This window comes from Bos indicus x Bos taurus, chromosome 29 (assembly GCF_003369695.1).
Source record: "Bos indicus x Bos taurus breed Angus x Brahman F1 hybrid chromosome 29, Bos_hybrid_MaternalHap_v2.0, whole genome shotgun sequence".
Classification (NCBI taxonomy): domain Eukaryota; kingdom Metazoa; phylum Chordata; class Mammalia; order Artiodactyla; family Bovidae; genus Bos; species Bos indicus x Bos taurus.
The window spans coordinates 573,345-596,814 of NC_040104.1; the positions used below are offsets into that span (position 1 = coordinate 573,345).

Sequence of the window (23,470 nt, forward strand, 5' to 3'; positions counted from 1 at the left end):
CTCTGAAGGCGGGGACCCCCAGGCTTCTAGGCTGTGCCTGCGGAGCTGGGCAGGGGTGTGCTGCCCTGGCGGAGAGGCCTGCTGTGGGGACACGCGGCTCCCCTGCCTCGGCCACGCTGCCCAGACTTTGCTCTGGCCCAGGTTCCTTTGGGGTTGGTGGTGCCATCTTGTGGGGACAGCACAACGTGTACGGGCCTCAGCTTCCACACTCACACCGGGCACAGGTGTGAGCACAGGTGTGAGCACAGGCGAGCAGCGTGTGCGGACCTTTGCTGCTCCATTTGGGCTTTGCGGTGGGTGTGCTGCACTGAGGGCTTGGCGGTGGGTGGTGACAGGGGTCCACAGGGGAGCCCCTTTCTCTCCCTGCGACCAGCCTGAGTTCCTGAAACAGTGAAGGGGGGTCGGCGGGGGCGGGAGGGCAGGGTCTGGGGGGGATGGCCTGGGAGCAGGACGGGGTGGCTGGGTGTCCGGGTCTGCACCAGGGGAGCCAGATGTTGGGACGGGCCTGCGGGACACACCTCAGGTCTGGATGTACCCACTCCTCTCCCGAGGGGCCCTGCCAGGCCGGGCTTCTTCCCCATAGCTCCCTGCAGGGGAGCGGTGCCCCTGGGAGTGTGGCTGTGGAGCTGCCTCTGGCTGCCCTCCCGAGAAGCAGGAGCAGTGCTGGGTGGACAGGGCTCAGGGCAGGCGCCACACGGGCCACGCTGCCAGTGTGCTGACGGGTTGGGGCTTCCCCAGCCCCCCGCAAGCTGCCTCGCCAGCTTGGGTCAGAGGGCCGCGGCTTTCTGCAAGCCCCCAGCAACACCCCAGACTCCCTGCACTGAGCTGGTGAACAGGCTGTGCCCTAGGAGGTGGAAGTCGCTTGCCATGCCGCCTGGCCCGGGGCCTCGGTGCAGACAGCGGATACAGCTGACACGTGAAGACCCCCTGCAGCCAGGCCGTGGGACACACTGGCCCCCCGGGCTGGCCCCACGCCCTCCCACAAACGGCCAGTCCATTGTGAATCTCCTGGACGTCTCATCGGGTGTCCTTCACTGGGCACGACGTGAAAACTATCCACTAATAAGAACGCTCCTTTGATGGAAGCTACGACTCATGGAAAAAACCACCCAGACGCCCACACGCCGTTTTTGCGGACTTGGAGCTCAGGGTCTGTTTTCAACACAGCACGTGGGAAATCCCAGGGGGCCTCTTGCTGGGCCCTGGGCCTGGAGACCTGGCCACGTGGGGCCAGTGAGGAAGGCTGGGGAGGGCCCCGCCCCGCAGAGCCCACCCAGGTCAGGTACGGACACTCAGAAGATGCCCCTGAGGCGTAATCATTTCTCTCTTTATTTGCATTACCATTCTAAAAACGCTTTTGTCCAGCCAGGTCCGTCACCAGCTGGTGCCACACACGGGATGGCTGGGGAAGGGGCCCAGGCCCGGGGTGCGGAGGCCAGCAGGTGTCTGGAGCCGCTGGCAGAGGCGGGTACGTGTAGGGCATGGCCTGGTCTGCGGCGCTGGGGCTGAGGCGCCTGGCTGCCTCCCTCCTCCTCCCTTCCAAGGGGCTAGCCAGGGCAGAGCCAGGCTGAGAGAAGGCGACACGTGGGGCAGGGCAGCTCCAGGGCCCCGCTGTGGGCCACAGGCCGGGCGGGCGCCCTGAGGAAGCTGGAGAGCACCCAGGCTGCACTGGAGTCCGCTGGCTGGGCAGCCACCTGGCACCCAGGACCGTCCGCCACCCCAGGCCGGCCGGCCACACTCCAAAAGGAGCTCAGGGCTCTGCCACGTCCACCCCGAAGCAGGCCTGGCCGTCAGGACCTGGACACCACTTGGCAGGGTGCCCGTGTGCTGTATCCACGAGCTTTTCTCCCAGTGTTGGAAGGGACGTGGAGACGCCGCAGCGTCCACCTGATCCACCCTGGCCTTACGTGGGGTTGCCATCGTGTCTGAAACAGCGTGCCAGGCCAGCGTCAGGGCGAGGGCCCTCCCCTCCTGCCCCCACCAAGGCCCAAAGGGGTGGGGAGACCACAGGGAGGCCAGGAACAGGATGCCGGGGTCCTGGTCAGCAATCGCCCTGGCTTCCAGGAAGGCTCTGTGTCCCCCCGGGACCCCACAGCTGACTGTGGAGCACTCGGGGTGCTCCGGGCCCACGGACAGCCCGCTCAGCACTCCCCACCCCTCCCCAGGGAGACCCACCACAGTCACCGGCTCAGTCCGTCCCCCGAGGCCGACCCATTCAGGGAGGATCCTCAGAGCCCCCCAGCAGTTCCCCCAGGGGCCAGGCAGGCCGGGTGTCACGAGGCAGGGTCTCGGGGGACACCCAGGACATCTGGAGGTGGTGGCATCTGCTCGGGGCCTGGCCCGGGGCCTCCTCACTTCCTGCGGGGTAGATGCCAGTTCAGACAAAGGGGCTGGGCACCAGGCGGGGTCCCACTGCCACCTGCCGCGGCCCCTCACCGGCTGCCACAGAGGAAGAGCAGGTTCTGCACGGCAGGGATGGTGGAGCTGGCGTTCTGCCCGGTGACCAGGTGGCGATCCAGCACCACATGCATGGCGTCAGGCTCGCTGGCTGCAGGGGACCCGAGCGCCGGGGCCTCAGGCCGTGTGCAGGGCGGCCCCGAGACCCCGCCGCCCTGCCCCGCCATCCCAGCTGGGGCTCGTGACCAGGGTCCCCACAGCCCTCTGGACGCTCAGCCCAGCCGCTCACCGCTGAAGCAGGCCCCCGCGTCCTTCACGAAGTCCTCCACAATCAGGGGCAGGTGGGCGAAACCCGGCGCCCGCACGAGCTCGTACACTGAGGGCTGTGGGGCCGGGGCAGTGCCCAGGGTCAGGGGGCCATGCCCCCACCAGGGGCTGCCCGTGGGGAGGGGTCCACAGCAGGGGCAAAGCTTTCTGGGTCTTCCCCAGCATCAGGACACGGGGCCACCAGAAAGGTCCAAGCAGGTGAGCTCAGGGCCGAGGGTCAGGCACGGAGCCCGACAAGGGGGTGCTGCAGTGCCCCCAGAGGAGCCCCCCCAGACCTGCCCCAGGACCCACGAGCAGTCACCCACTCAGCAGGCCTCAAGAGGCTCCTGCTGCAAGCCCCCTGCCTGGCGCTGGGGTCCGAGTCCTGACTGGGCCAACAACTGCTGCCCCCCAGGGGCCCCGCCCCCGCGGCTCCTGCACCGCTGCCCCGCCCGTCCGTCCATCCGTGCACTCACCCCGGTGACGCTGTAGCCTTGGAACACCCAGGACCTGTCCTCACTAGTGGCGCAGCAGAGGGCGGCCACGCCGTGGCCCACAGCGCAGATGGGTTCTGTAAGCAGGGCCAGCGCCAGCTTGACGCCGCGGCCACCCAGGCCCAAGCGACACCCCCACCTCCCCGGCCCTCCCACACAAGACTGGGGTTTGTTCAGAGCTCAGATCCCCTCAAGCTGTTCAGGGGCTGAGAGCCAGGCTCGGCGGGAGGAAGGCGGCTGCTGGGTCCACCCCTCACACAGGAGTACCACCCTCTGCCCATCAGAGCTGCCTGACCCGGTCTCTGGGCAGTGCCTGGAGCCCCCTCCTCCGAATGCAGCAGATAGGGGGGCAGGGGGCGCCCAGCCCTCCGCTCAACCCCAGGCCCCTGGCCCCAAGCCCCGTCTCAGAGGGCAGGCTGGCACAAGTGCGTTCCCACGGCTGAGTGCCCGGACAAGCACTGCCCATGGACAGGAGGCCTCGTTTCCACCAACAAAGGACGCTGTGTGCAGCCCTGGGTTCGCCCGCTCGTCTCGACGCCAGGCCAGGGCAGTGTGCCCCGTTCCCTTGGAGCAGACACGTCTCCTCAGGGCAGTTTTCCAGCCCCCTGCCCCACCACCACCCACAAACCCCACCAAGAACCAAGCCAGCATCCTGCCTGCCCATCTTGCGGGGGGCGGGGTTCCCAGCCCACAGCCCCCAAGGGAACCAGGCTGAGGCACCACAGGGGCAAGTCAGGGGGCTGATGGTGGAAGGGACGCCCACCTTCATGTGTGTGTGTGCGCGTCACACGCACATGTATACACGCTGGGTAAACCTGTCCACTTACTGGTCAGGACCATAGCGCTCCACACTGACCCTAGGCAGCTCCTGAAATGACGGCATTCCCACCAAAACCTGAACCCCAACGACGCCCACGAACACCAGCCCCCACACCCCCATCAGGCACTCCTCCCTGTTGGCGTGGTCCCATCTTCCATGAATCTCGTACCGCACCCCCCCAGCCCGGGCCCGAGGCCACCTACTGCTCTCAGAGTGGAAGTGCTGCAGGATGCGAGCCAGGGACCCGCTGCTGGCCAGGTCCACCAGGGCCCCAGGACAGCTGGGGATCAGCAGGGCATGGTAGCGGGCACCTGGAGGACCACAGCCCTGTCAGTCACGGACGACGAGGCCAGCAGCCGGCTCCTCTCTGCTCCTGCTGCCCCCACCAGCTAAGGCTCCCAAGGCCCGCAAACCACCTGCGTACCCGCCAGCTCCCTCCCCTGCTGGGAGGTCTGGCCACCGGACAGGACATGGCCCGGATGGTCACGGTGCTCCATGGCAAGCCCCAGAATGCTCCAGGAATTCGAGAAAGCAGTTTGGGGTCAGGACCCAGCAGGAATCGCACCCCCCAAGGCCCTCCCAGGCCCCACACCGTCAATGGACTCCAGCTTGGCGGGGCTGGCGTAAGCTTTGAGGCGGAAGTCCTGCACCCAGCGTGCGTTGCTCTCATTCACGTCGACGAAGTCCATGGTCTTCCCCTGTGGAGGCCCAGAGGCCAAGGGTCAGCACCTCACCCCCTGCTACTGGCATATGGAGGCTCCAGGAAACTGACAAGGGCTGGGACTGCCAGCAGCCCCTCGGGACAAAGACACCGTCGGCCCAGCCCCTCAGCCCCTGCTGGCCACAGTCTCCGCCTGTCGAGTGGAAGCAGGTGTCCCAGGCACCTCTGGGGAGGCTCTCAGTGCTCCCTGGGGTCCCAACCCCGTAGGTCCCCCCAGGAATGACGTCACTCTCCTGGAGACACGGGGAGCCGGACTCACCCCAGGCGTGGCCACTTGCAGGTTGAAGGCAGCGCTGGCCAGCGTGAAGCAGTGGAGGAAGGACTGGGCCGACACACCTGCGAGAAGACGCAGCCCGGTGGGTTCAGGGCTTCTCCCGGTCTGGACCACCCTGGGGAGCAGCCCTTCACCCCACCTCACCCAGGCCCACCCCGCAATCCCCTGAAGGGGGTCTCGCTCTCTCCCGAGCCTGACCACTACAGGCCTTTTCCAGAAGGAAAACTCAAGTGTGAGGTTCCCTAACACTCCATCACCAGGGACTGAGACCCACACACACCCGCCGATTTCAGCGAGAGGGGGCAGTGATAGAAGCCTGTGGCTCTGGAGGCGGGGCCGCGGCCTGTGTCCTAGGGGAAGGGGGTGCATGCGGGGTCGGGGCGGTGGGCTCCTTCCCTCACAGAGCTCCTGGGTCTGGCATGCCACCCCAGCCCTGGCACTGTGCCCCGCCCTCTTCTCTGTGGACCCAGGGGGAAGGCTCTCCGCTTCTGGGGGCTGAGGCTCCATCACAGACACCTGCTTCTAAAGGGACCTGATCTGCAGCCTTCCGCCTTTAATCAGGGGACCCCACCCCTGAACCTCATCTTGGACCTCATCCCTCTCCAGTCTTGCGGATCAGTACATGCACACGGTAGACAGCCTGCATATCTGGCAAAGGCAGTCTCCCCAGTGCTGCCCGGTTCCTCCAGCCCCCTCTACCCTACCTGCTTTGGCCCAGGGTCCCCTGAAGGGCCTACTCATCCTGCCCGCAGAGCCCAGCAGCCTTTCAGAGCTGTGCCCCCAACCCATGTCCTCAACACCCTCCCCTGGGGCACACCCAGGCCGGCGCGACCCCTCCTCACCATTACCCTGCTCCCAGCAGTCACCCACGACTCCAGGGCTGAACCCCACTCTCAGTGGCTCAGCCTTGATCTCTCCACGGCGGGTGGTGCCCCTCAGTGTCTCCGTCCTGGGGGGCAGCTCAGGGGCCCCGCCTGGGGCTCAGCACACTGCGACCCCGTGACCCGCTGCCCTCGCTCCCCCGCCCCCTTGGGCAGCAGCTGAAGTCAGGCCGGAGGCAGGCTCCGGAGCGGGACCCCGGGACCCGCCTGGGCGCCCCGCCTCCCCGCCTATCGACCTCCTTGCGGAGGCCGAGGCGCCCGGCGCCCCCGACCGCCGGCCCTGAGCACCCGAGGCCTCGGCCGAGAAGCGGCGCTCGTGGCGCGGGGCCCGGCCGTCCGGCTCCGCTCGCACCTTCACCCGGGACACTGCCGGGGGGCGCGGCTCGCGCACCGCAGGGCCCCGGGACAGTCCCCCACCGCGTCCCCGGGCGGCGGCCGGGTGCACTGGCCAGCCCGCAGCGAGCACCACCGCGGGCCGCTCTCCACCGAAGCTCGGCTCGGGCGGGAGCGCTCGCAGCCCCGACCCCGCCCTCGCGAGCCTCACCTTCCGCGGCGCCGCTGGCCACGAGGAGGCAGGCGGGCCGGCTCGGGAGCCGCTCGGACGCCATGACGGGACTGCGGGGGGCTGGTACCGCTGCGCGTGCGCGGGGCGGCGGGGCGCGTGCCCGGGCGGCGGGGCGCGTGCGCGGGGCGGCAGTGCGCGCTTCCGGGCGCGGTGACGCGCCGCGCGGCCTGGGGGCGGGGCTGAGCTGCGCTGGCTCCGCCTCCTCCCACCCCGAGCTCGAGTTCGGGTCCGATTCCGGGTCAAGTCCGCCGCCAGCCGCGGGCAGCTGAGCCCTTGGACGCGGTCCCGGACCGCGTCCGCGTCGTGGCCCCGGAGATCCTGCAGAGAGGTCTGAGCTGGGCCACGGGACCGCAGCTGCATGGAGCAGACTCCTAGCCCAACCCCCGCTCGCGGTCGGGAACACGGTTCCTGACCCTCCCGAAACCGAGGTCGAGGCCGTGGGCCAGCCTGCAAGGAATGCGTCCCGCGTGGCATTCGGCAACTTGCAGGACATGGCAGCGGTGGTGGCATGCGGCCTCCCTGTCCAGAAGCCTCATTCTGGGTCCGGCGGTGGTCTGCCTGTCACTGTCGGCCCCTGTCAGTGTCCAGGGGGGCGGACACCCACAAGATGACCTGTCAGGGCAATTGAGGTGTCCCCCGGGTGGGCTAGGAGTCTCACTGCCCCTTCCTGAGCAGGTTCTCATACCAGGGAGCGGCCCTACCCTCACATGGGAAGGGGCAGCGGTGAAGAGGTGCCTGTTACTCAGGCCTGGCCCTGAGGCCAACACCCGGGCCAGATGGCCAAGCGCACCTGGGCATGATGGTTGGTGCTGCAGGAGTGACTGGCAGGTGTCTGCTCTTCTGAGGGCAGGCGCAGACCAGAAGGACCAGCAGCCCAGGCCAGGTGACTGTCCCCTGGTCCATCGCTCAGTCTAGAGGTGAGAAGAAGGGGCTCCCCTTCAGAGCCCCCCATCCCATCCTGCTGAGCCCCCTCCCACAGTTGTTACCCCGGGTCACACCTGAAGTGTCAGCTCACCTGCCTCCCCCTGGGCATCACCTACAGGCTACGCAAGTTCCTGATCATCAACAGTGAGTGCCCAGTGGAACAGTAGAAGGTAGGGGAGGCCTGGGGGTTGACTAGGGCTCTGCCGTTGGGGTTGTGACGCCCTTGAACCTGGGCTCTTGCAGTTGTTTGGGCCCCCGAGGCACAAAGTCCCTGGGGACCAAAGGTCATGTTTTCCTGCAACAGCGTTTCATTCCTGTCCCTAGAACCTGCTCACCCTGGAAGCCAAGAACGGGTGACTGGGGGGCCATTTCTGGGGGACTTTCTGCCTGGTGGGGCTGGCCAGTGCCTCAGGTCTCCTCTGCTTTCTCCCCTGGCAACTTCCTCTTTTCAAAGCACATCTGAGCCTTTCCCTGGGAGCCATTTCACTTCCTATTTCTATCTCCCGAATGCTGGAACCCATCTCTCTGCCCATCAAACTCCTAACCATCCCTCAAAGCCCATGGGCACCAAGGCACTGTCTACCCAATACTCCCTTTCTGAGAACACCCCATGCAAGGACTGCCTTGAGTGCCCCTTTGTTATCCCAGTCGGCCTGCTGGGTGGACCTCCCATACAGGGACTTGGGATTGAGGCTGTCTCAGGGAGGATGTGCCATGGGCAGCCTAGCTTCCCAGACAGGCAGCAGAGGGGCCCAGGTCCCAGGCCAGGAAGCAGCCCTCTTCCCATCAGGGCCAAGCTTCTCAGCTCCGGGCTCTCTTTTGGCCGAGGCTGGGCTGGGAGGCGTCCACAGACTTAGATCCCAAGCACCTGTGGCTTGTGCTACAACGGCCCTAAACCTAGGACTGCCGAGGCCGTGGCCGCCGGCTGGGCACGGGGTCCCTGCGCCTGGAGCGGGAGCGTCGGCAGGACTGCTGAGAGCGCAGAGCCGCTGCCTGCACTGCTGACCCCAGGCTGCCAGGCAGTGGCGTTTTGTGGCCTGGAGTGGGGTGACGTGAAAGGGAGGCAGGCGGTCGCAGTCTGGCCTATCCCAGAGCCCAGGACATCAGGACAGGGAGCGACAGAGGCCTGGGAGGGTCCAGAGGAGCATCTGAAGGGGATTTCCCACAAACACACTTCCAGGTCCCACAGAGCTGGATGGGGAGCTGGCGTGGGTCCCAGGGGCATCTCCTGAGCTCTCTCCACAACACAACAGGTGTGCCCTCCCCTCCAGCCAGGACAGGAGCTGCTCTTGGGGGGCAGGTGGCGGCATGGGGCTCTTGTCTGCTCAGCGGCCCTCAGACAGCCAGCGTGGCTCCACGGGCTGAAGGCCCCGAATGGGAAGCACAGGCACGGTGGGGTCGGTCACTGGGAAGCCGGGAGCCTCTGCCTGCCTGCCCTTTCACCTCCCTGAGGGCAGGGAGCCATGGCCAGGGCGGGGCTGAAGGCCCACGAGTCCAGGCCCGACTCAGCATCCACGGGATGGTCCAGAGCAGCAGGTCGCCGGCCAGCTCTGCCCTCCCCAGGCCTCTGCTACTCTGCCCTGGTGGAGGAAAAGAGGTTCTGGAGGCCCCTACCTGGCCTGAAGCACTGGCCCGGCCCAGCCCTGGATGCACCAAGAATGAGGTCCCAGGTCCCCAAAAGGGAGCTGCACACTCTCGGGGGAGGAGAGGGTGCTAGAGAGGAAAGCAGCCCAGACCCCCACAGGCACCTTCTGCATCCCTGTGCCGTGACCCCACGTGCGACCCAGCCTACCCTGCTGGCCCCGCCCACGGGGCCTCTGTCCTGGACATGCTGCTACCGTCTGAGTTCTGGCTTTCAGAGGTCCTTGTAAGCCTGCGTGCGATTTACAGTGTGAGCTTCTTCTATATGGAGTACTTTTTATATCTGGTATTTTGTGAGCCTCGCCCACTCCCACTCAAAAGTGGTACTGTAGTAAAGGTCATTGAAGTCAGCAGGGCTTCCCTGGTGGCTCAGCTGGTAAAGATCCACCTACAATTGCAGGAGACCTGGTGTTCGATCCCTGGGTTGGCAAGATCTCCTGGAGAAGGGAACGGCTACCCAGTCCAGTATTCTGGTCTGGAGAATTCCATGGACTGTAGAGTCCGTGGGGTCACAAGAAGGACACAACTGAGCGACTTTCATTTTCACTGGGTGTCCCCAAGAGGTTTTATTTTTTTATCATTTGGAAGCATCCCTACCTTCCTAAAGCTTAGGAATGCTGTGAACCAGAAGCTGAGGGGCTTCCCTGGTAAGAATCCACCTTGCAACACAGAGGATGCCAGTTTGACCCCTGGTCCGGGAAGATTCCACACGTCATGGGGCAGCTAAGCCCGCAAGCCACAGCTACTGAAACCCGCATGGGCTGGAACCTGTCGTCAGAAACCAGAGAAGCCGTTGCGACGGGAAGCCTGCCCACTGCAGCTAAGAGCGCAGCTCCCAGTCTCCGCAACTAGAGAAAGCCCACACACAGCAACAAAGACTCGGCACAGCCATAAACACATAAATATATATACATACACTTTAAAAGCTGGGCCTCAGAACCCTCATGGCACCCTGGGGACCTCAGCTGCCCAATTCTAACCTTCCCCGGAAGGGGCCACCAGTAACTGAGCATGCGTGGAAATTCCGACGAAATAAGGAAACGAGAGCAGCATAGCATCCCTAAAGCTTAGATGCTGTGTTTCTCTTAGTGAAAGTGAAAGCCGCTCAGTTGTGTCCTCCTTGTGACCCCATGGACTCTACAGTCCATGGGATTCTCCAGGCCAGAATACTGGAGTGGCCTTTCCCTTCTCCAGGGGATCTTGCCAACCCAGGGATCAAACACCAGGTCTCCCGCATTGCAGACGGAAACAAGAGGAGATTACAAAGTAGTATCACAAAACTACAGTATGGCCTTGAGGCAGGTGCAGGCCGACTCGGGCTCAGGACAGACCCTGGCTGTGTGCAAAGTGGCAGCAGGAGGCACAGCCACCAAGGGGCTGCGGGGGGCCCTTCACTGCCTGACCCTGGCCCCCTTCATCTCTGGTGGGAGAGAGATACCACGAGCTCCTCAGCTTAGTCCCCATGAAACCCGAGGTTCAGATGGGTTAAGTCCTTGCTGTGAGTAAATGCCAAGAGTGTTATATTAGGAAAGATTCCAGAAGGTTAGACAGTAAAGGGATCAACGGTTACGCGTGATAACTTGAGATTTGGGGACTTCTAGACAAAGGAAACAGATGCAAGCCAGCCACTGAATACAGATAAGTGCCGTTGGCAAAGGCTTGGAATATGAGACACAGGAAGAAATGCACGCGGGAGTGCCCTGTGGTCCGCTGGTTAGAGCTCTGCGCTTTGACCGCCTCGGCCAGGGTTCAATCCTTGTCAACCTTTGGTCGGGGAACTAAGATCTCCCAGGCCGTGCAGCCAGACCAAAAAAAAATCCTCCAAATAAATGACAAGAAGGCCTCTCATCGCAGAAAAACAGACAAATGGCAGCAACAGAAAAATCAGAAAAGGCAAAGCCCGGACAGCCAAGGACTCAGTAAACAGCAGCAGTTGGGTCCGTGCAGATGGAACGACCCAAGGTGGCCCCGCTCAGACGGGCTGTCAACCTCGAGGCTTCGCCCACTCCCGTGTCACTGGGCGAGAGGCACGCTTCTCTCCCGGCCGCCCCACATGCACGAGACACAGCTGCCGAGTTTAAGGGGCACGCACCGTGGAGCCCGGCCGCCCCACTCTGAGCAGGTCCTCGAGCGAGCTGGGTGCTGGGCCCACAGTCGCAGCGGCCGACAAGTGGAGGCAAGTCCACCCATCAGCGAATGATGGATCCGCAAACTGTGGTCCACGCATAGGGTGGGACTTAAAAGGAAGGAAATCCTGACACACGCTACACCATGGGTGACCCTTGAGGACGTGATGCTCAGAGAAATAAGCAGACACAGAAGGACAAATCCGGTCTGACTCCATTCACCTGCAGTCGCCCACAGAGACAGAATGAACGGATGTTAACGGGGACAGAGGGTCAGTTTGGGAAGAGGAATCGTTTCCGAGGGCCGATGGGGTGACGCTCCCACAGTGTGAATGTGCTCAGGGCCCAGGACCTGCGCGCCCTCAGGGTTAGGATAAAATGGGGGAAACAGTGGAGACAGTGTCAGACTTTATTTTTCTGGGCTCCAAGATCACTGCAGATGGTGACTGCAGCCATGAAATTAAAAGACGCTTACTCCTTGGAAGGAAAGTTACGACCAAGCTAGACAGCAGATTAAAAAACAGAGACATTACTTTACCAAAAAAGGTCCATCTAGTCAAGGCGATGGTTTTTCCAGTAGTCACGTATGGGTGTGAGAGTTAGACTATAAAGAAAGCTGAGCGCCAAAGAATTTATGCTTTTGAACTGTGGTGTTGGAGAAGACTCTTGAGAGTCCCTTGGACAGTAAGGAGATCCAACCAGTCCATTCTGAAGGAGATCAGCCCTGGGATTTCTTTGGAGAGACTGATGTTGAAGCTGAAACTCCAGTACTTTGGCCACCTGATGGGAAGAGCTGACTCATTAGAAAAGACCCTGATGCTGGGAAAATTGAGGGCAGAGGAGAAGGGGCGACAGAGGATGAGAAGGTTGGATGGCATCATGGACTCAGTAGACATGAGTTTGAGTAAACTCCGGGAGTTGGTGAAGGACAGGGAGGCTTGGTGTGCTGCAGTCCATGGGGTCGCAGAGCCGGACACGACTGAGCGACTGAACTGAGCTGAGTGAAGAATCCGCCTGCCAACGCAGGGACACAGGCTTGGTTCCTGGTACGCTTACCCCTGCCTCAAAGCCACTCAGCCTGTGGCCATGCCTGCTGAGCCCGAGCTGCAAGAGAAGCCCCACAGCCAAGGAGCAGCCCCACTCGCCACGCCTAGGGAAGGCGCGTGTGTGGCAGCGGGGCCCAGCGCAGCCAAAGATAAAAAAGTAACAGAGAACTGAGGCAGCGCCCCGAGAGAGTGCCACCACGGCCGAGAGCCGGACCCTCAGCTCCCGGCTGCGGGGACAGAACTCACCTTCACAGCCACCCCTGTCCTGCCCCGAGTCCCCACACGGAGGACACTTTTTTCTTCTTTTTTTGCATTTAAGGTACAAGTGGAACAGAGAGTGGGAGAGGGGACCAGCTGGCTGGAGAGGGGCGGCGTGGGCAGCTGCAGGGCCTGTGGACGAGCCTGTGGGCTCTGGCGCCTTCCCTTGGTGGCTGGGCCTGGGCCAGGGCCAGACAGCTCAGGGCGAGGGGTGTGTGTCCCAGGGAAATGCCCCAGGTTAGTGTGGGCCTGAGGTGTGGGTGCAGAGCTGGGGGTGGGTCCTGCAACTTGCACTGGGTCCTCTAGGGCCAGGGCTGGCGGGAAGGCCGGGTGCAGCCATCCAGGTGGGGCCAGACCTGGGCAGAGCCACGAGTGGAACCCACCCGGGTCAAGGGCACCAGGTGGCGGGAGAGGCTGGGAGGGGCACCTGGGGGCCCTGGCCCTCCCCGGAAAGCCCGCAGTGTGGGCAGATGACCCCTGCACCCAGACCGGCCACCCCGCCTCTCCCGACCGCGTGCAGTTGAGGACGCCAGCCCAGTCTTTAGATAACAGAGTTTATTTCAAACTGACCTCCACTCAGGCCCAGGGTTCCAGTGGCCAGCTGGCCAGGCAAGGGCACGTCGGGCTCCCAGTGCCCACCGCTGCCATGACATGCTCCCAGCAGAGCGCGTCTCCCTGCAGGCTCAACGGGGCAGTGGCAGAGGGTGATGGTCGCCTGCCCAGCGGTTCTATTCTACCTGTTATTGCATTTATACGCTTCTTAGACTCCAAGGACCCTGGGTGGGCAGGAGGGGCTGTCTGCGGGCACTGGGCAGGCACAGCTGCCTCCCCGCCAGGCTCTCACCTGCCCCCAGGACAACCGCTGCAGAATGGGGAGGGGTTCAGGGAAGGAAGAGTAGGGCCCAGCTTCAGGGGCCCCCTGGGGTCAACCAGAAGGTAAACTTCAAAAGTGCCTCTGACACGAGCCTTTGAGCTGTCTGTCCACCCAGCCAGGGCTCAAGCAAGCAGGCAGGAGGCACGGAAACTCAGCCAATGTGACCACCCACCTCAGATCAGCCCACTGAGGCAGCCCACCCAGAGGAACCCCCATCCTGGCTACACGCAAACAGCAGAAATGGGCCACACAGCTACACCCTTTAATGTCCCCATGTCTGCTGGACCCAGCTCAGAATCCATCCCAGGCCCCTGCCCAGCCCTACTACCCTGGGCATTCATCAGGAGCTGCTGCCAGAAGACCACAGGACCACTGGGGCCCTTGGCACAGGCTGGCATACTTGGGCAGGCAGGCCACCTGCAGAGCCCGCTTCTCCATCCGTCCGCTGGTGCCTGGGTCCACATGGAGCCCCCACCCTGTGTCAGGGATCCACCCGCAGAGCCTGGCCTCCTTCTGCCCTCGGGACTGCTCAAGGGGGCTGGGTCTCCACTGCTGTAGGGGCCTGTCCACCTCTCTCTCCCTCTGCTTGTATGTGGGGGACACGATATAGGTATTACATATGTATAGATAGCGGTGTGTGAATTCGGCATGCACTAGACTCCCAAGGTCTGTACAGGAAGTGGCTGTGCCCAGCCTGGGCACCGGCCATCATTTTTTTCGGACCAGGAAGGCCACCCCGAGAACGAGGGCTGCAGCAGCCACAGCCACACCCCCAGCCACCAGCAGCGGGGTCAAGTTCTCGAAAGGGCAGGGCCCCCGGCTGCCGGGGCCCCCACTGGGGGCCCCGCCCTCCTCAGCCCCGTCCCCAGGGCCCTTGGGCGCGGGGGCCGCATCGGGGGTGCTGGGGGCCGCGGGGGCCGGCTTCAGGTTGCTGTGATTGTTGAGAAGGGCCGGGTCTGCCTTGGCTGGGGTCTTCTTGGCAGGTGGCGGCGTGGGGGCTGCCGGCGGCTCCTGCTTCTCTGCCTGGGCCTCCTTCTTCCCTGGCTTAGAGGACGGGGCCTTCCCGTCCACGGCGGCAGGGGCTCGGGTCTCGGCCGTGGCCTTAGCGTCGGCCTTGGGGCTGTTAGTCGACTTCCCTCTGGACTCCATGCTGGGTGTGCGGGCGGGCTGTGTGGGGCACGCGGGGGCAGGCAGGCGTCTAGACCACGGCAGCTCAGGACAGTTCACCCCTGGGCATCCTATGGGCCTGCGGGGGGAGACCCGATGAGGCTGTTGTCCTGTGCAGCCCCACGTCCTTTTCCCTTAGAGACCCGCTAGCTCTCTGGACACTCCTCTCCTGGGGCTCAGCCTCCAGCTGGCCTCAGCCACCTCCTGAGAAGCCCCTCCGAGCACACGGGCGGGCGCTGTGGGCCCCCCTTTGGGCTGGGGTGCTGGGATGAGGCCTGCTAGAGGCTTCAGTTCCCTCATCTGTGAAAGGGTCTTGCCCACGCATGTCCTATGTCCATCATGTCGGCCCAGGGTGGGGAGGTCCTGACCGGGAAGAGAGCACCCACCCAGCCCTGAGAAGCCGTGTGGCTGGGGAGGTGGGCCTGGGCAGAACTGACCGTGCATCCTTCTCAGGGCTGAGTGGGCTGGGGGTGGGGAGGGCAGCGTGGGAACCCAGAGTCTGGGCTTTCAGTTACATGGGGTCAAAATGGACCGAAGGTTGCCAGGACCTGGCTTGGACAAAACCAGGGTGTCTCACCAGAGGCTGGAGAAGCCGGCGGGAGGGCAGCAACAGGCCTGGGCTCCCAGCTGGTCATAGACCCCTCTCAGTGCCCACCCCAGGACTGGCCTTGCCTGCTCCAGCTTCAGAGCGGGGAGCCCTTTCTGACCCTGAGGTCATTCCTGCCTCTGGGGGCAAAGGGAGTCCCTGGGGTGAGCCTGGAGCAGGCACCCCCAAGGCAGGGCCAGGCAGAGACTAGGCGCTCTGGGCAGTAGGGAAGGCCTGGCCCTGATCCTGAGTCAGGCGTGGGGCAGGGGGCTGGTGGCCTCGCCTCTCTGGACCCATCTTCCCTCTCGGGAGTTGACCCTGCTGTCCACAGCTCCTGGGATGCTGAGGAACTCGCACCTGCGCCTGCAGGGGGAGGGAGCCTGTGTGGGAGGTGGCACCCGGGTCCCCTGGCCATGCACAGTGACACAATGAAGGTCGCCTGAAGGTCACGTGCGGGACGGGGGTGTCCTGGGGAGGACTGACCCACCTCCAGGGAACCCAAGAGCCCCTCACCCCTGTCATTCTGGAGGGTACTCCGCTGCTGGGCATCAAGTTCTCAAAGGGCTGGTGGTCCACGCTCCCCCTCCCCCAGACCTTTGGTTATTTTGGGCTCATACTGACGTCACCGGCTGCCCCTCCCCCTCCAGGTGGCTGTGCCCAAGAGAGCAGGGGACCCCGGAGTGCCCCCGGTGACCTTCATAGCGGAGAACCTGCCGCTCTGTTCAGGGGCCCCGCGCCCCGCTCCCGCCCCAGACCCCGCGCCGCAGAGTCCCCTCCGCCTTACGCTGCTGCTCGCGGCGCTCCCACCTCAGGGCCGCGCGCTCTCTGCGGGACCACGGCCGACCGGACTGAGGGCGGCGGGCGCGGCTGCGGTTGCAAGGACTGGGAGTTTCCCACAATGCACTGTTCCGGCGCAGGAAGCAGGGCGGGGACCGCATCAGCGCGGGCTCCGCCCACCTGCTAGTGGCCACCACAGCGCCCCGGAGCGGCCGGGACTTCTGGGGGCCCCAAACCCAGTTCCACTTTTGATCTGAAGGGCGGCTTAGCGTCAAGAAGGTGAGCGGCTGAGGCTGGCTTTCTCGCACCTCCATCAGACCGAGAGGTAGTCAGGCCATTCTAACCAGGCTCCTTTACAGCCAGTGTGCCCGTCATAGCTGGGCAGGCGGACCCAGGACAGCAGGGGGAGGGGAGCCAGTTATCAGACGAGCGGGACGCCCTTCACCCCCAAGAGTCTAGAAGAGGCATCTACTTAGAATATTTATTTATCTTCTTACAGGACAAGACACAAAAAGTTACAACTTCTTAAAACTCTTCAAAAGAAAAAAATATAATTCTGTAAGCAGCAGCAGCAGCTTCCAAGGTACAGATGTGACGGGAGAGAGCAGCTCCCAGGAACAACCGTGAACTGGGGGGCCCAGGCCTGAGCCCAGGTAGTGTCACTGGGAAGGGGCCTCCAGGGAGGGGGCCCGGGGGTGGAGGACACAGCACCGGCACATCAGATCACTCACCAACACGACCACGTGGCTGGGGGCGGGGCAGGTCAGGACAGAGCTGCCTCAGTTCACAACATCAAGGGTGGGGGAGGGCGGAGCTTTACCAAGTGTGGTCAGGGGCCTTACCCAGAGGCCCGGAGGGCAGGCTAGGCCCGGGGAAGACTGGAGGGGCAGCTCCTGGTGTCCCCCAGGAGAAGATGCTCCCGGGCTCCATACTGGTCCTCATGCTCGCCCTCCCGGACCTCAAGGGGGCGTGGCCTCAGAAGTAGGGCCGGGCGGAGAGACGGATTCCTGGACGGGGTCACTGGCGAGTCAAGGGCACACACCCACACGCTCACACGCTCCTGCACACACACACTGCCTGGCCACATGGGGATGGCTGGAGCCCCTGACAGCCCTACCCCTGAGGGGCCAAGACAGCAGAGGGAGGCCACCACCCGCCCCCAACATTCACACACACACATACACACACACACACGTGCACAAACCTCGCATGGGCTGGGTCCCACAGTGGGGGCGGAGGACCTGTCCTGGGAGTCAGCACTCAGGGCCACCCCCAGTCTAGGATTCCTGGCTCAATATGGGGGGCAGGAGAGCCCGATCCTCCTGCAAGGCTGGCCAAGGCAAGAGAACAGCAGCGGGGGAGGCTGGACGGACAGACGGAGGGGTGGACAGAGCCGCTTGTGCTCGGCAAGTTAATAAATAGGTTTGTGCGGGGTCCCCTCTGTGGACTAGGGGCCAAGCCTTGGGGACAGGAGCTGGTAGACTGGAGGAGAGGGTCCAGCTTGCCCAGCCCAGGCTGGGGGCCCCCAGTCCAGAGACCAGCTCTATCCCTGGGGGTTGTTCAGACTGGGGCAAAGGTGGGCAGGGCTGGCTCCAGGAATGTAACAATTTCTGCCGTTTCTAGGTAAGACGTTGATCCCGGGGGTTGTGTAGGCAGGGCCCCGCCAGGCGCGTGTGTGCACCCTGCACTCCCCCTCCCCACCCCCACCCGTCTGTGGAGAGACTCTCGTGCTGTCCCCGGGGGGGCTGCCTGCCTTGGGCCCCGCTCTGGTCCCGCTCGACTGGAGGGCAAGGGGCGGCTGCCCGGGCTCAGGGCTGGACGCGCGGCAGCCCCAGCAGGGTCTCGGCAATGCCCAGGAAGTAGACCACTTGAGCGATGCCAAACAGTGGGGCGATGACCAGGGCGCGGCAGTAAGCGCCCTTCAGGAAGGCGGAGGGGCCCTCGTTCTGGAGGATCTTCCTGCGGGGAGACGGCGGGGGCGGAGGTGTCAGAGCCACAACGCTGGGGCTGCCCTGCCCTCCCCGGCCCCTGGGGGCTCGCCCACCTGGCACAGTCCAGGAATCCCGAGTACGTGTCCTCGTTGATGCCACGCTGCAGCGACTGGAGACGGGTCTTAACCACTGCAAGGGGCACGCAGGTCAGCGTGCGCCCTCAGCCTGGACCCACCCCCCAGCCCTGCCCTGCCCCAAGCTGGGCACCAACCGTCACAGGGGTTGACGGCCACGGCAGCCGCGCTCCCAGCCACGCAGCCGGCCAGGAAGGACACGTAGAAAGGCGACTTCTCCCCAGATGCTGGCCGGCCCAGCTCGTTCAGGTTGGCGAAGAGGGGGAAGTAGACGATGGAGAAGGGGACGTCCCTGTCGGGGGATCGCAGGGTGACTGGCTGGGACGCGTGGGGCGGACGGGTGGGTAGGCCTCCCCTCGCCCTGCCTGCCCCTCAACCTGAGCAGCGTGGCCCCCAGGCCCTTGTAGAGGCCAGCGATGCCTCGGCTCCGCAGCAGGTCCCGGGTCAACTGAGTGGCTGTGGGGCGGGGGGTGGCCGGAGCCTCCACGGAGGGCTGGGCGCTCCCCTGGCCCGAAAGCTGGGCCTGGGCGGACAGGATCTTCCTCTGGGCGGCTGGGGAGAAAGGGGGTGGCCTGCTGGTCTCCCTCCGAGCACAGGGTGGGGGCAGGGACGGGGTCCAGCTGGTGTCCCCCCCGCGCCCCGCCCCCCACAGCCTCACCGAGGCGGCCCGCGTCCTGGAGCTGGATCTTCAGCATCTCCATGGGGGTGGTCACGATCACCTGGCACGTGCCGGCCCCGCAGCCCGCCAGCATCTCCTTAAACAGGGTCAACTGCTGCCTGCAGTAAAGAGGGCGGGGCTGCAAGGCAGAGTCAGAGGCCCCTGCGGCTGGGGGACGTGAAGGGGCGGGACCGGTGAAGACAGAGGCAGGCCCCGCCCCCGCCGCCCTCCAGTAACAGGCACCGAGCCGAGAGACAGACGCTCACAGCGGGGCTGGGGACGGGCGAGGGCTGTTCTCAGCAAACAAAACTGGAGGCGGGGTGGGGGGCTCAAGTGCTCCACGGGACTACTGCCCTTTCACCCCACCCTCGGGTGATAGGGAAAACTGGCCAGTGCCCCCAAATCCCAGCCTACAAGAGGCAGCAGGCAATGGCTAGGGGCCAAGGACCCCTGGGGCCTGAGCACCAAGGATTCAGCATCGGAGGCGGAGGAAGCAGGCCCTGCAGGTCGGGGTGAGGGGCCCCCACGACGACAGATCCTTCGTCCTCTGGAGGCACAGATCCCCCTCCCTTCGTGACTGTGGCCCCCAGCAGTCAACCAGTGCCTTACCCATCCTTGGAGAGCTGGTATCGGAAGAAGTCATTGGCCGCCAGCTTGATGGCCTTCTCGGGGGTGACGAGGGTCAGGTTCACGGCGGCTCCTGTGTGGCATGCGGATGGGTCAGTGGCCAGGGCCGGGACCCGGACGCTCTTGGTGGGCACTTGCCTCTCAGTTGGCAGAGCCCTCCCCCCGCCCCCTTGCACCTTGGCAGCTCCTCCTGCCCTCTCACCCACATGTGCCCAGCGGGGGTGGGGGCAGCGCCTCCTCCTTCAGGCAACCCTCCCGGTCCAGCAGGCGGGCCTCCGTGAGGAACACCCCCCTGCAGTACAGAGGCGGGGGACCTGGGGGGGTCCAGAGCTGAGGAGGCAGAGGCGGGGGACCTGGGGGGGATCCAGAGCTGAGGAGGCAGCGTGAGCCCCTCTCAGTGCAAGGACTCTGCTGCACAGCATCTGGGCAAATCCAGGCTTGGCGGTTGTCTGCTAAGCGGCTTTGCAATCAGCCCCCCCACCACTACCCCCGCCAGTGTCCGGCGCAGACAGGGTCCCGCCTGTCCTGGGAGGAGGTCCCGTCGTGCTGGGTGCTGGCAGCGGTGGAGGATGGCGCTGAGAGCTGCCCTTCCTCGACCCCCGCCACTGTGCAGCTACAGCCAGGCCCCACGGGGCGCGGCCCCACCATCCATCCAGACCCTCCAGACCCTGCCCAGCCTCACCACGGTACATCCCGAAGTAGCCTTCTGAGCGGATGGTCTTGATGAGGCAGTCAGACCTGCAGCCCCGGGGGTAGGAGGGAGCCAGGGGTCAGCCAGGGTCCAGCACCGGCCCCCTGCCCTGACCCGGGCAGGAGTGCCCCCAGGCCTGCCCCCCACCCCCCCAGCTCGCTGGCTCACATGCTGGTGTACATGCGCTGGCCATTCTGCTGGTTCTGCAGCCTCGTCTTGGCCAGGTCGATGGGGAACACACAGGTGACCCCGATCAGGCCGGCGATGCCGCCATTGATGAGCTTGGCTGGCAGGCTGCGTGGGCAGATGGAGGTCAGGCGGCCTCCTCGGCCATAGGTCGGCCGGGGGGAGGGCAGGGTGGGGTGAGGCGGGGCTGGGTTCTGACCTGATCTGCTTATCGGCCATTTAACTCGGGAGCACCCAGGTAGGAGCTGCGGAGCTGGATGCCAGACAGCGGGGGAGGGAGCGCAGGGCGGAGGCTGGTCTTCTGCTTTCAAGGGTATTTCCAAACCAGCGCTTCTGTCCTAGGAGAGAAGGGACTGCAACCAGCGGGGGTGGGCAGACGGGAGAGGCGCACCAGAGGAACAGGCTTCCTTGTTTCCCTTCCAGGGCCCCCGCAGGGGCTCCGAGCGGCTCCCCAGGCCCCCAACCCCGCTCAGGCGGGCTACACGTCGTGGGCTCGAAGCGTGCCAGGAGGCCCACCACCTGGTCCCATCCCTGGGCCACCTGGCGGCTTCCTCTCAAGAGTCCTCACCAGTGCGTCCTCCCAGCTGGCCTTGCTCACGCTCACATGCACGGAGCCCTTTAAAGGGCCAGGTGCCTCCTCCCCTGGGCTGGGCTGTGTCAACCCCATCCTCGAGCAGCCTGCTCTGTCGGGATAGGGGTGACAGAGCCCCAGGGCCCCCCGCGGGGCTCAGCTCACAGCTGCCCAGGTAGATGCAGCCAGGGCAGGTGCAGCCCCTGCCCCATGGCACCTCCGGGCTGGAGCCCCAGACCACGGCTCCCCTGGAGAAAGCACCAGCTCAGCCATAGCCAGCCTGTGCCCACCCTCCCAGGAACTTCACCCCGACTGCACGCGCGCGCGCGCGCACACACACACACACACACACACACGGGCTCGCTGTGGCTGCTCCACCACCTCTTCCCGGGGGGCAGGCTAGGGGCAGGGCTAGGGAGCCAGAGCCGGCCCCAGGGACCTCTGGCGGGGGGCGCCCCCCAGCCCACGCCAAGACCAGCTGTCCCTGCCTCGCACCCGCAGCGTCGCTAGTCGGGTCACACGGCTGGCTCACACCTGCCGTCGCTCGCGGACTGGTGACCTTCACCCCGGCTTCCCCGGGCCGGGAGGCCCCCTGCCCGCTCGGCAGCCCGCCGCCCCGCCGTCGTCCCGCTCACCCCGGGCGCGTGGGACCGGCTCCTCCACGGCTCCTCCTGGAGACTCCAGCCCGCGGGCGGCGGGCGGGCGGGGGAGGGCCAGCGGCCGGGGGCGGTGCCGGCGGCGGGGATTGGCTGCGGGGCGGGGCGGGCCTGGGGGGGGGCGACTTTCTCTTTCACTTTGGGCGGGATAAGGCGCCCTGGCGCCGCGGGAGAAGGGATGAGAAGGGGGTGTGACAGCTTCTGGGAGGCTTGGGCTGGCCTCCGAGCCCCCTTCGGCCCATGAGGCAGCGGGTCTGACGGGCTAACCCAGCCAAGCCACGCAGCCGGTTCGAGGGGCCCCAGCCCGCGGCCACCGTGCACCCAGCTGCTCCCCGAGTTTTCCTCTGCAGCCAGCAGGCGGGCTCTGGTTAGGGCCCTGGGACCCCAGGAACGGGGCTCTCTCTGTGCCCGGGCACAGGGAATCCGGAGCTGTGGGGTGGAGATGGGCTGTGCCCACTGTGTCTGTGGACCGTGTGTCTTCTGGGAGGTGCATTTCAGGGAAAACTCATGCAGGAGCGGAGAAGACACGCTTGTCTGCTGCAAAGGCCAGGGGGTGGCTGGGTCGCAGAGACCACTGGCTGCCACCCACACTCCCAAAACCCTCTGACCCCCCAGATGCCTCCCTACAAACTCACCCAGAGCCTCAGTGCCCCAGTCTCAGAGAAGAGCCTGACCTCTGCACTTCAACCTGACCCTCTCTCCCCACCCCCCAGGTGCAAACTGGCCACAGCCGACTGTTGTCCCCGACCCTTGGGGACAAGGTCCACACTCTGCCCTCTTGGACCTGAGCGAGCCCACCAGACCCCACTTCCTGCCCAGTGTGAGGGACACCTGGATGCTGGGGTCCAGGAAGTCGGACACTCTCCAAGGTGGGAAGGGGAGCAGCTGTCTCGGGAATAGAGGCAGGCCTGGAGATCCCAGCCTGAGACCGTCAGCCCTGGGTCCCACCCTGGCGCTGGGATGGGGGAGACACTTCAGAACCGAGTAGTGTGGGGAGGGCCTCTGCCAGCGGAGGACTGACAAGGGGTCCTCTGGGCCAGGAAGCCTTTTCCTGTCCTCACTCGATGGTTCCTACCGCCTGCTCATGAGACAGCTCGGAGGGCCCTCCCCTGCACCCCAGGTTGCCATAGAGACCCGGCAGCCCCAGCCCGGCCTCAGGCCCCGGGCTGTCAGCCCTCCCGGTCGGTTCCCCCGGCTCCCGCAGCGTCCTCAACCCGGGCTGCAGGCGAAGCTGTGGGCAGCTCAGCTCAGAGGCCCCCCAGGAGGTAAAATCTGCCACGAACTAAGCCACTGGACTCCTTCACCCCCAAGAAAGGGAAAGGCTGTGAGGCTCCGAGTCTGGGGCCGGCCCTTCTCTCCCCATTCATCTCCCCCCGCCCCTTGCCCCGGGGAGGCGCTTTCAGTCCCGCCGGCTGGAGGGGCGCCAACCCGGCGACAAAGGAGGCGCGGAGTGGGGGTTCAGGGCTGCGACTGGAAGCCCGGCTCAACTCCCTGTCCAGCTGGAAGGAGTCCCCATGAGGCCCGGATCGCCACGCTGAAGCCCGCCAGGCGATGGCGACTTCAGCCACCCACGTGTCCAAGTACATCCCGCAGGGCCCCACGTGCGTGTCCCCCATGGCCCGGATCGTTCCTTGGGGACTGGCCTCCGTCTCCCGACCGGCGAGGACACGTGTGCGCTGGGAGCGCGCCCGGCACCGCCCGGGGCCCAGCCTCCTACACTCCGGCGGCAGCGGATCCGAGCATCCGCCGGCGCGGGCCCCGCAGAAACCGCCTCGTCCGGGCAGATGTCACCTCCCATAGTCGCCGTGGTGCCCCTCGACTCCGCGGCCGGGCTGCACTCGGGTGGGTGCAGCGGAAGGAGCCGCCAGGTGGGCACTCACCGCGCGCTCTGCCGCCGCTGCCGCCGCCTCTGCCGCCGCGCTGGCCTCCCCGCCTCGCCGCGCGCCCGGCTGCACCTAAGCGCGGGGGCGCGTCCGCTCGGCGCCGCGCGCGCTCCGCCCCCGGCCGGCGGTTGGCTGGCGGACTCGGGCTCCCCCTCCTGGCCGCCACGGCCACTGCGCTCGGCAGGCCCCAGCCCGGCGCCAGCCCCGCGCTCCGGGTCTCCACGGGTTTTCACTGGGCGTCCGACCTCGCGCCGGTGCACGGGCCAGGGACTACTT

At 65.3% G+C, this 23,470-nt stretch overlaps 3 protein-coding genes across 19 annotated transcripts; all 3 read right to left on the reverse strand.

Moving 5' to 3' along the window:
• Positions 1-1,306: 1,306 nt before the first annotated feature.
• GATD1 (glutamine amidotransferase like class 1 domain containing 1) lies at positions 1,307-6,544 on the reverse strand. 12 transcript variants are annotated; one of them, XR_003509331.1, is made up of 9 exons: positions 6,438-6,544; positions 4,998-5,074; positions 4,610-4,715; positions 4,221-4,328; positions 3,180-3,274; positions 2,687-2,780; positions 2,437-2,548; positions 2,185-2,358; positions 1,307-1,925 (listed from the first exon to the last, which is right to left on the reverse strand). XR_003509331.1 is itself a non-coding variant. In XM_027531485.1 (8 exons), exons 1-7 carry the CDS (start codon positions 6,499-6,501, stop codon positions 2,216-2,218), a joined length of 705 nt encoding a protein of 234 aa, XP_027387286.1. In that variant the 5' UTR covers positions 6,502-6,544; the 3' UTR covers positions 1,307-1,925; positions 2,185-2,215. The 12 variants fall into 12 exon arrangements, 10 of the variants coding, with proteins under 10 accessions (XP_027387286.1, XP_027387285.1, XP_027387287.1 ...); XR_003509330.1 differs by having other exon boundaries at positions 2,176-2,358; XM_027531485.1 differs by lacking the exon at positions 2,687-2,780.
• A 6,446-nt stretch (positions 6,545-12,990) lies between these two features.
• CEND1 (cell cycle exit and neuronal differentiation 1) lies at positions 12,991-16,170 on the reverse strand. Its single transcript, XM_027531333.1, has 2 exons — positions 15,865-16,170; positions 12,991-14,573 (listed from the first exon to the last, which is right to left on the reverse strand). Exon 2 carries the CDS (start codon positions 14,474-14,476, stop codon positions 14,036-14,038), a length of 441 nt encoding a protein of 146 aa, XP_027387134.1. The 5' UTR covers positions 14,477-14,573; positions 15,865-16,170; the 3' UTR covers positions 12,991-14,035.
• A 154-nt stretch (positions 16,171-16,324) lies between these two features.
• SLC25A22 (solute carrier family 25 member 22) lies at positions 16,325-23,259 on the reverse strand. Of its 6 annotated transcripts, none has more exons than XM_027531328.1 (10): positions 23,192-23,259; positions 20,284-20,422; positions 20,067-20,192; positions 19,890-19,945; positions 19,190-19,280; positions 18,581-18,699; positions 18,300-18,474; positions 18,060-18,214; positions 17,902-17,977; positions 16,325-17,816 (listed from the first exon to the last, which is right to left on the reverse strand). In XM_027531328.1, exons 2-10 carry the CDS (start codon positions 20,301-20,303, stop codon positions 17,666-17,668), a joined length of 969 nt encoding a protein of 322 aa, XP_027387129.1. In that variant the 5' UTR covers positions 20,304-20,422; positions 23,192-23,259; the 3' UTR covers positions 16,325-17,665. The 6 variants fall into 6 exon arrangements, with proteins under 6 accessions (XP_027387129.1, XP_027387132.1, XP_027387128.1 ...); XM_027531331.1 differs by having other exon boundaries at positions 20,284-20,417; positions 23,192-23,232; XM_027531327.1 differs by lacking the exon at positions 23,192-23,259 and adding an exon at positions 21,291-21,383.
• Positions 23,260-23,470: the final 211 nt, after the last annotated feature.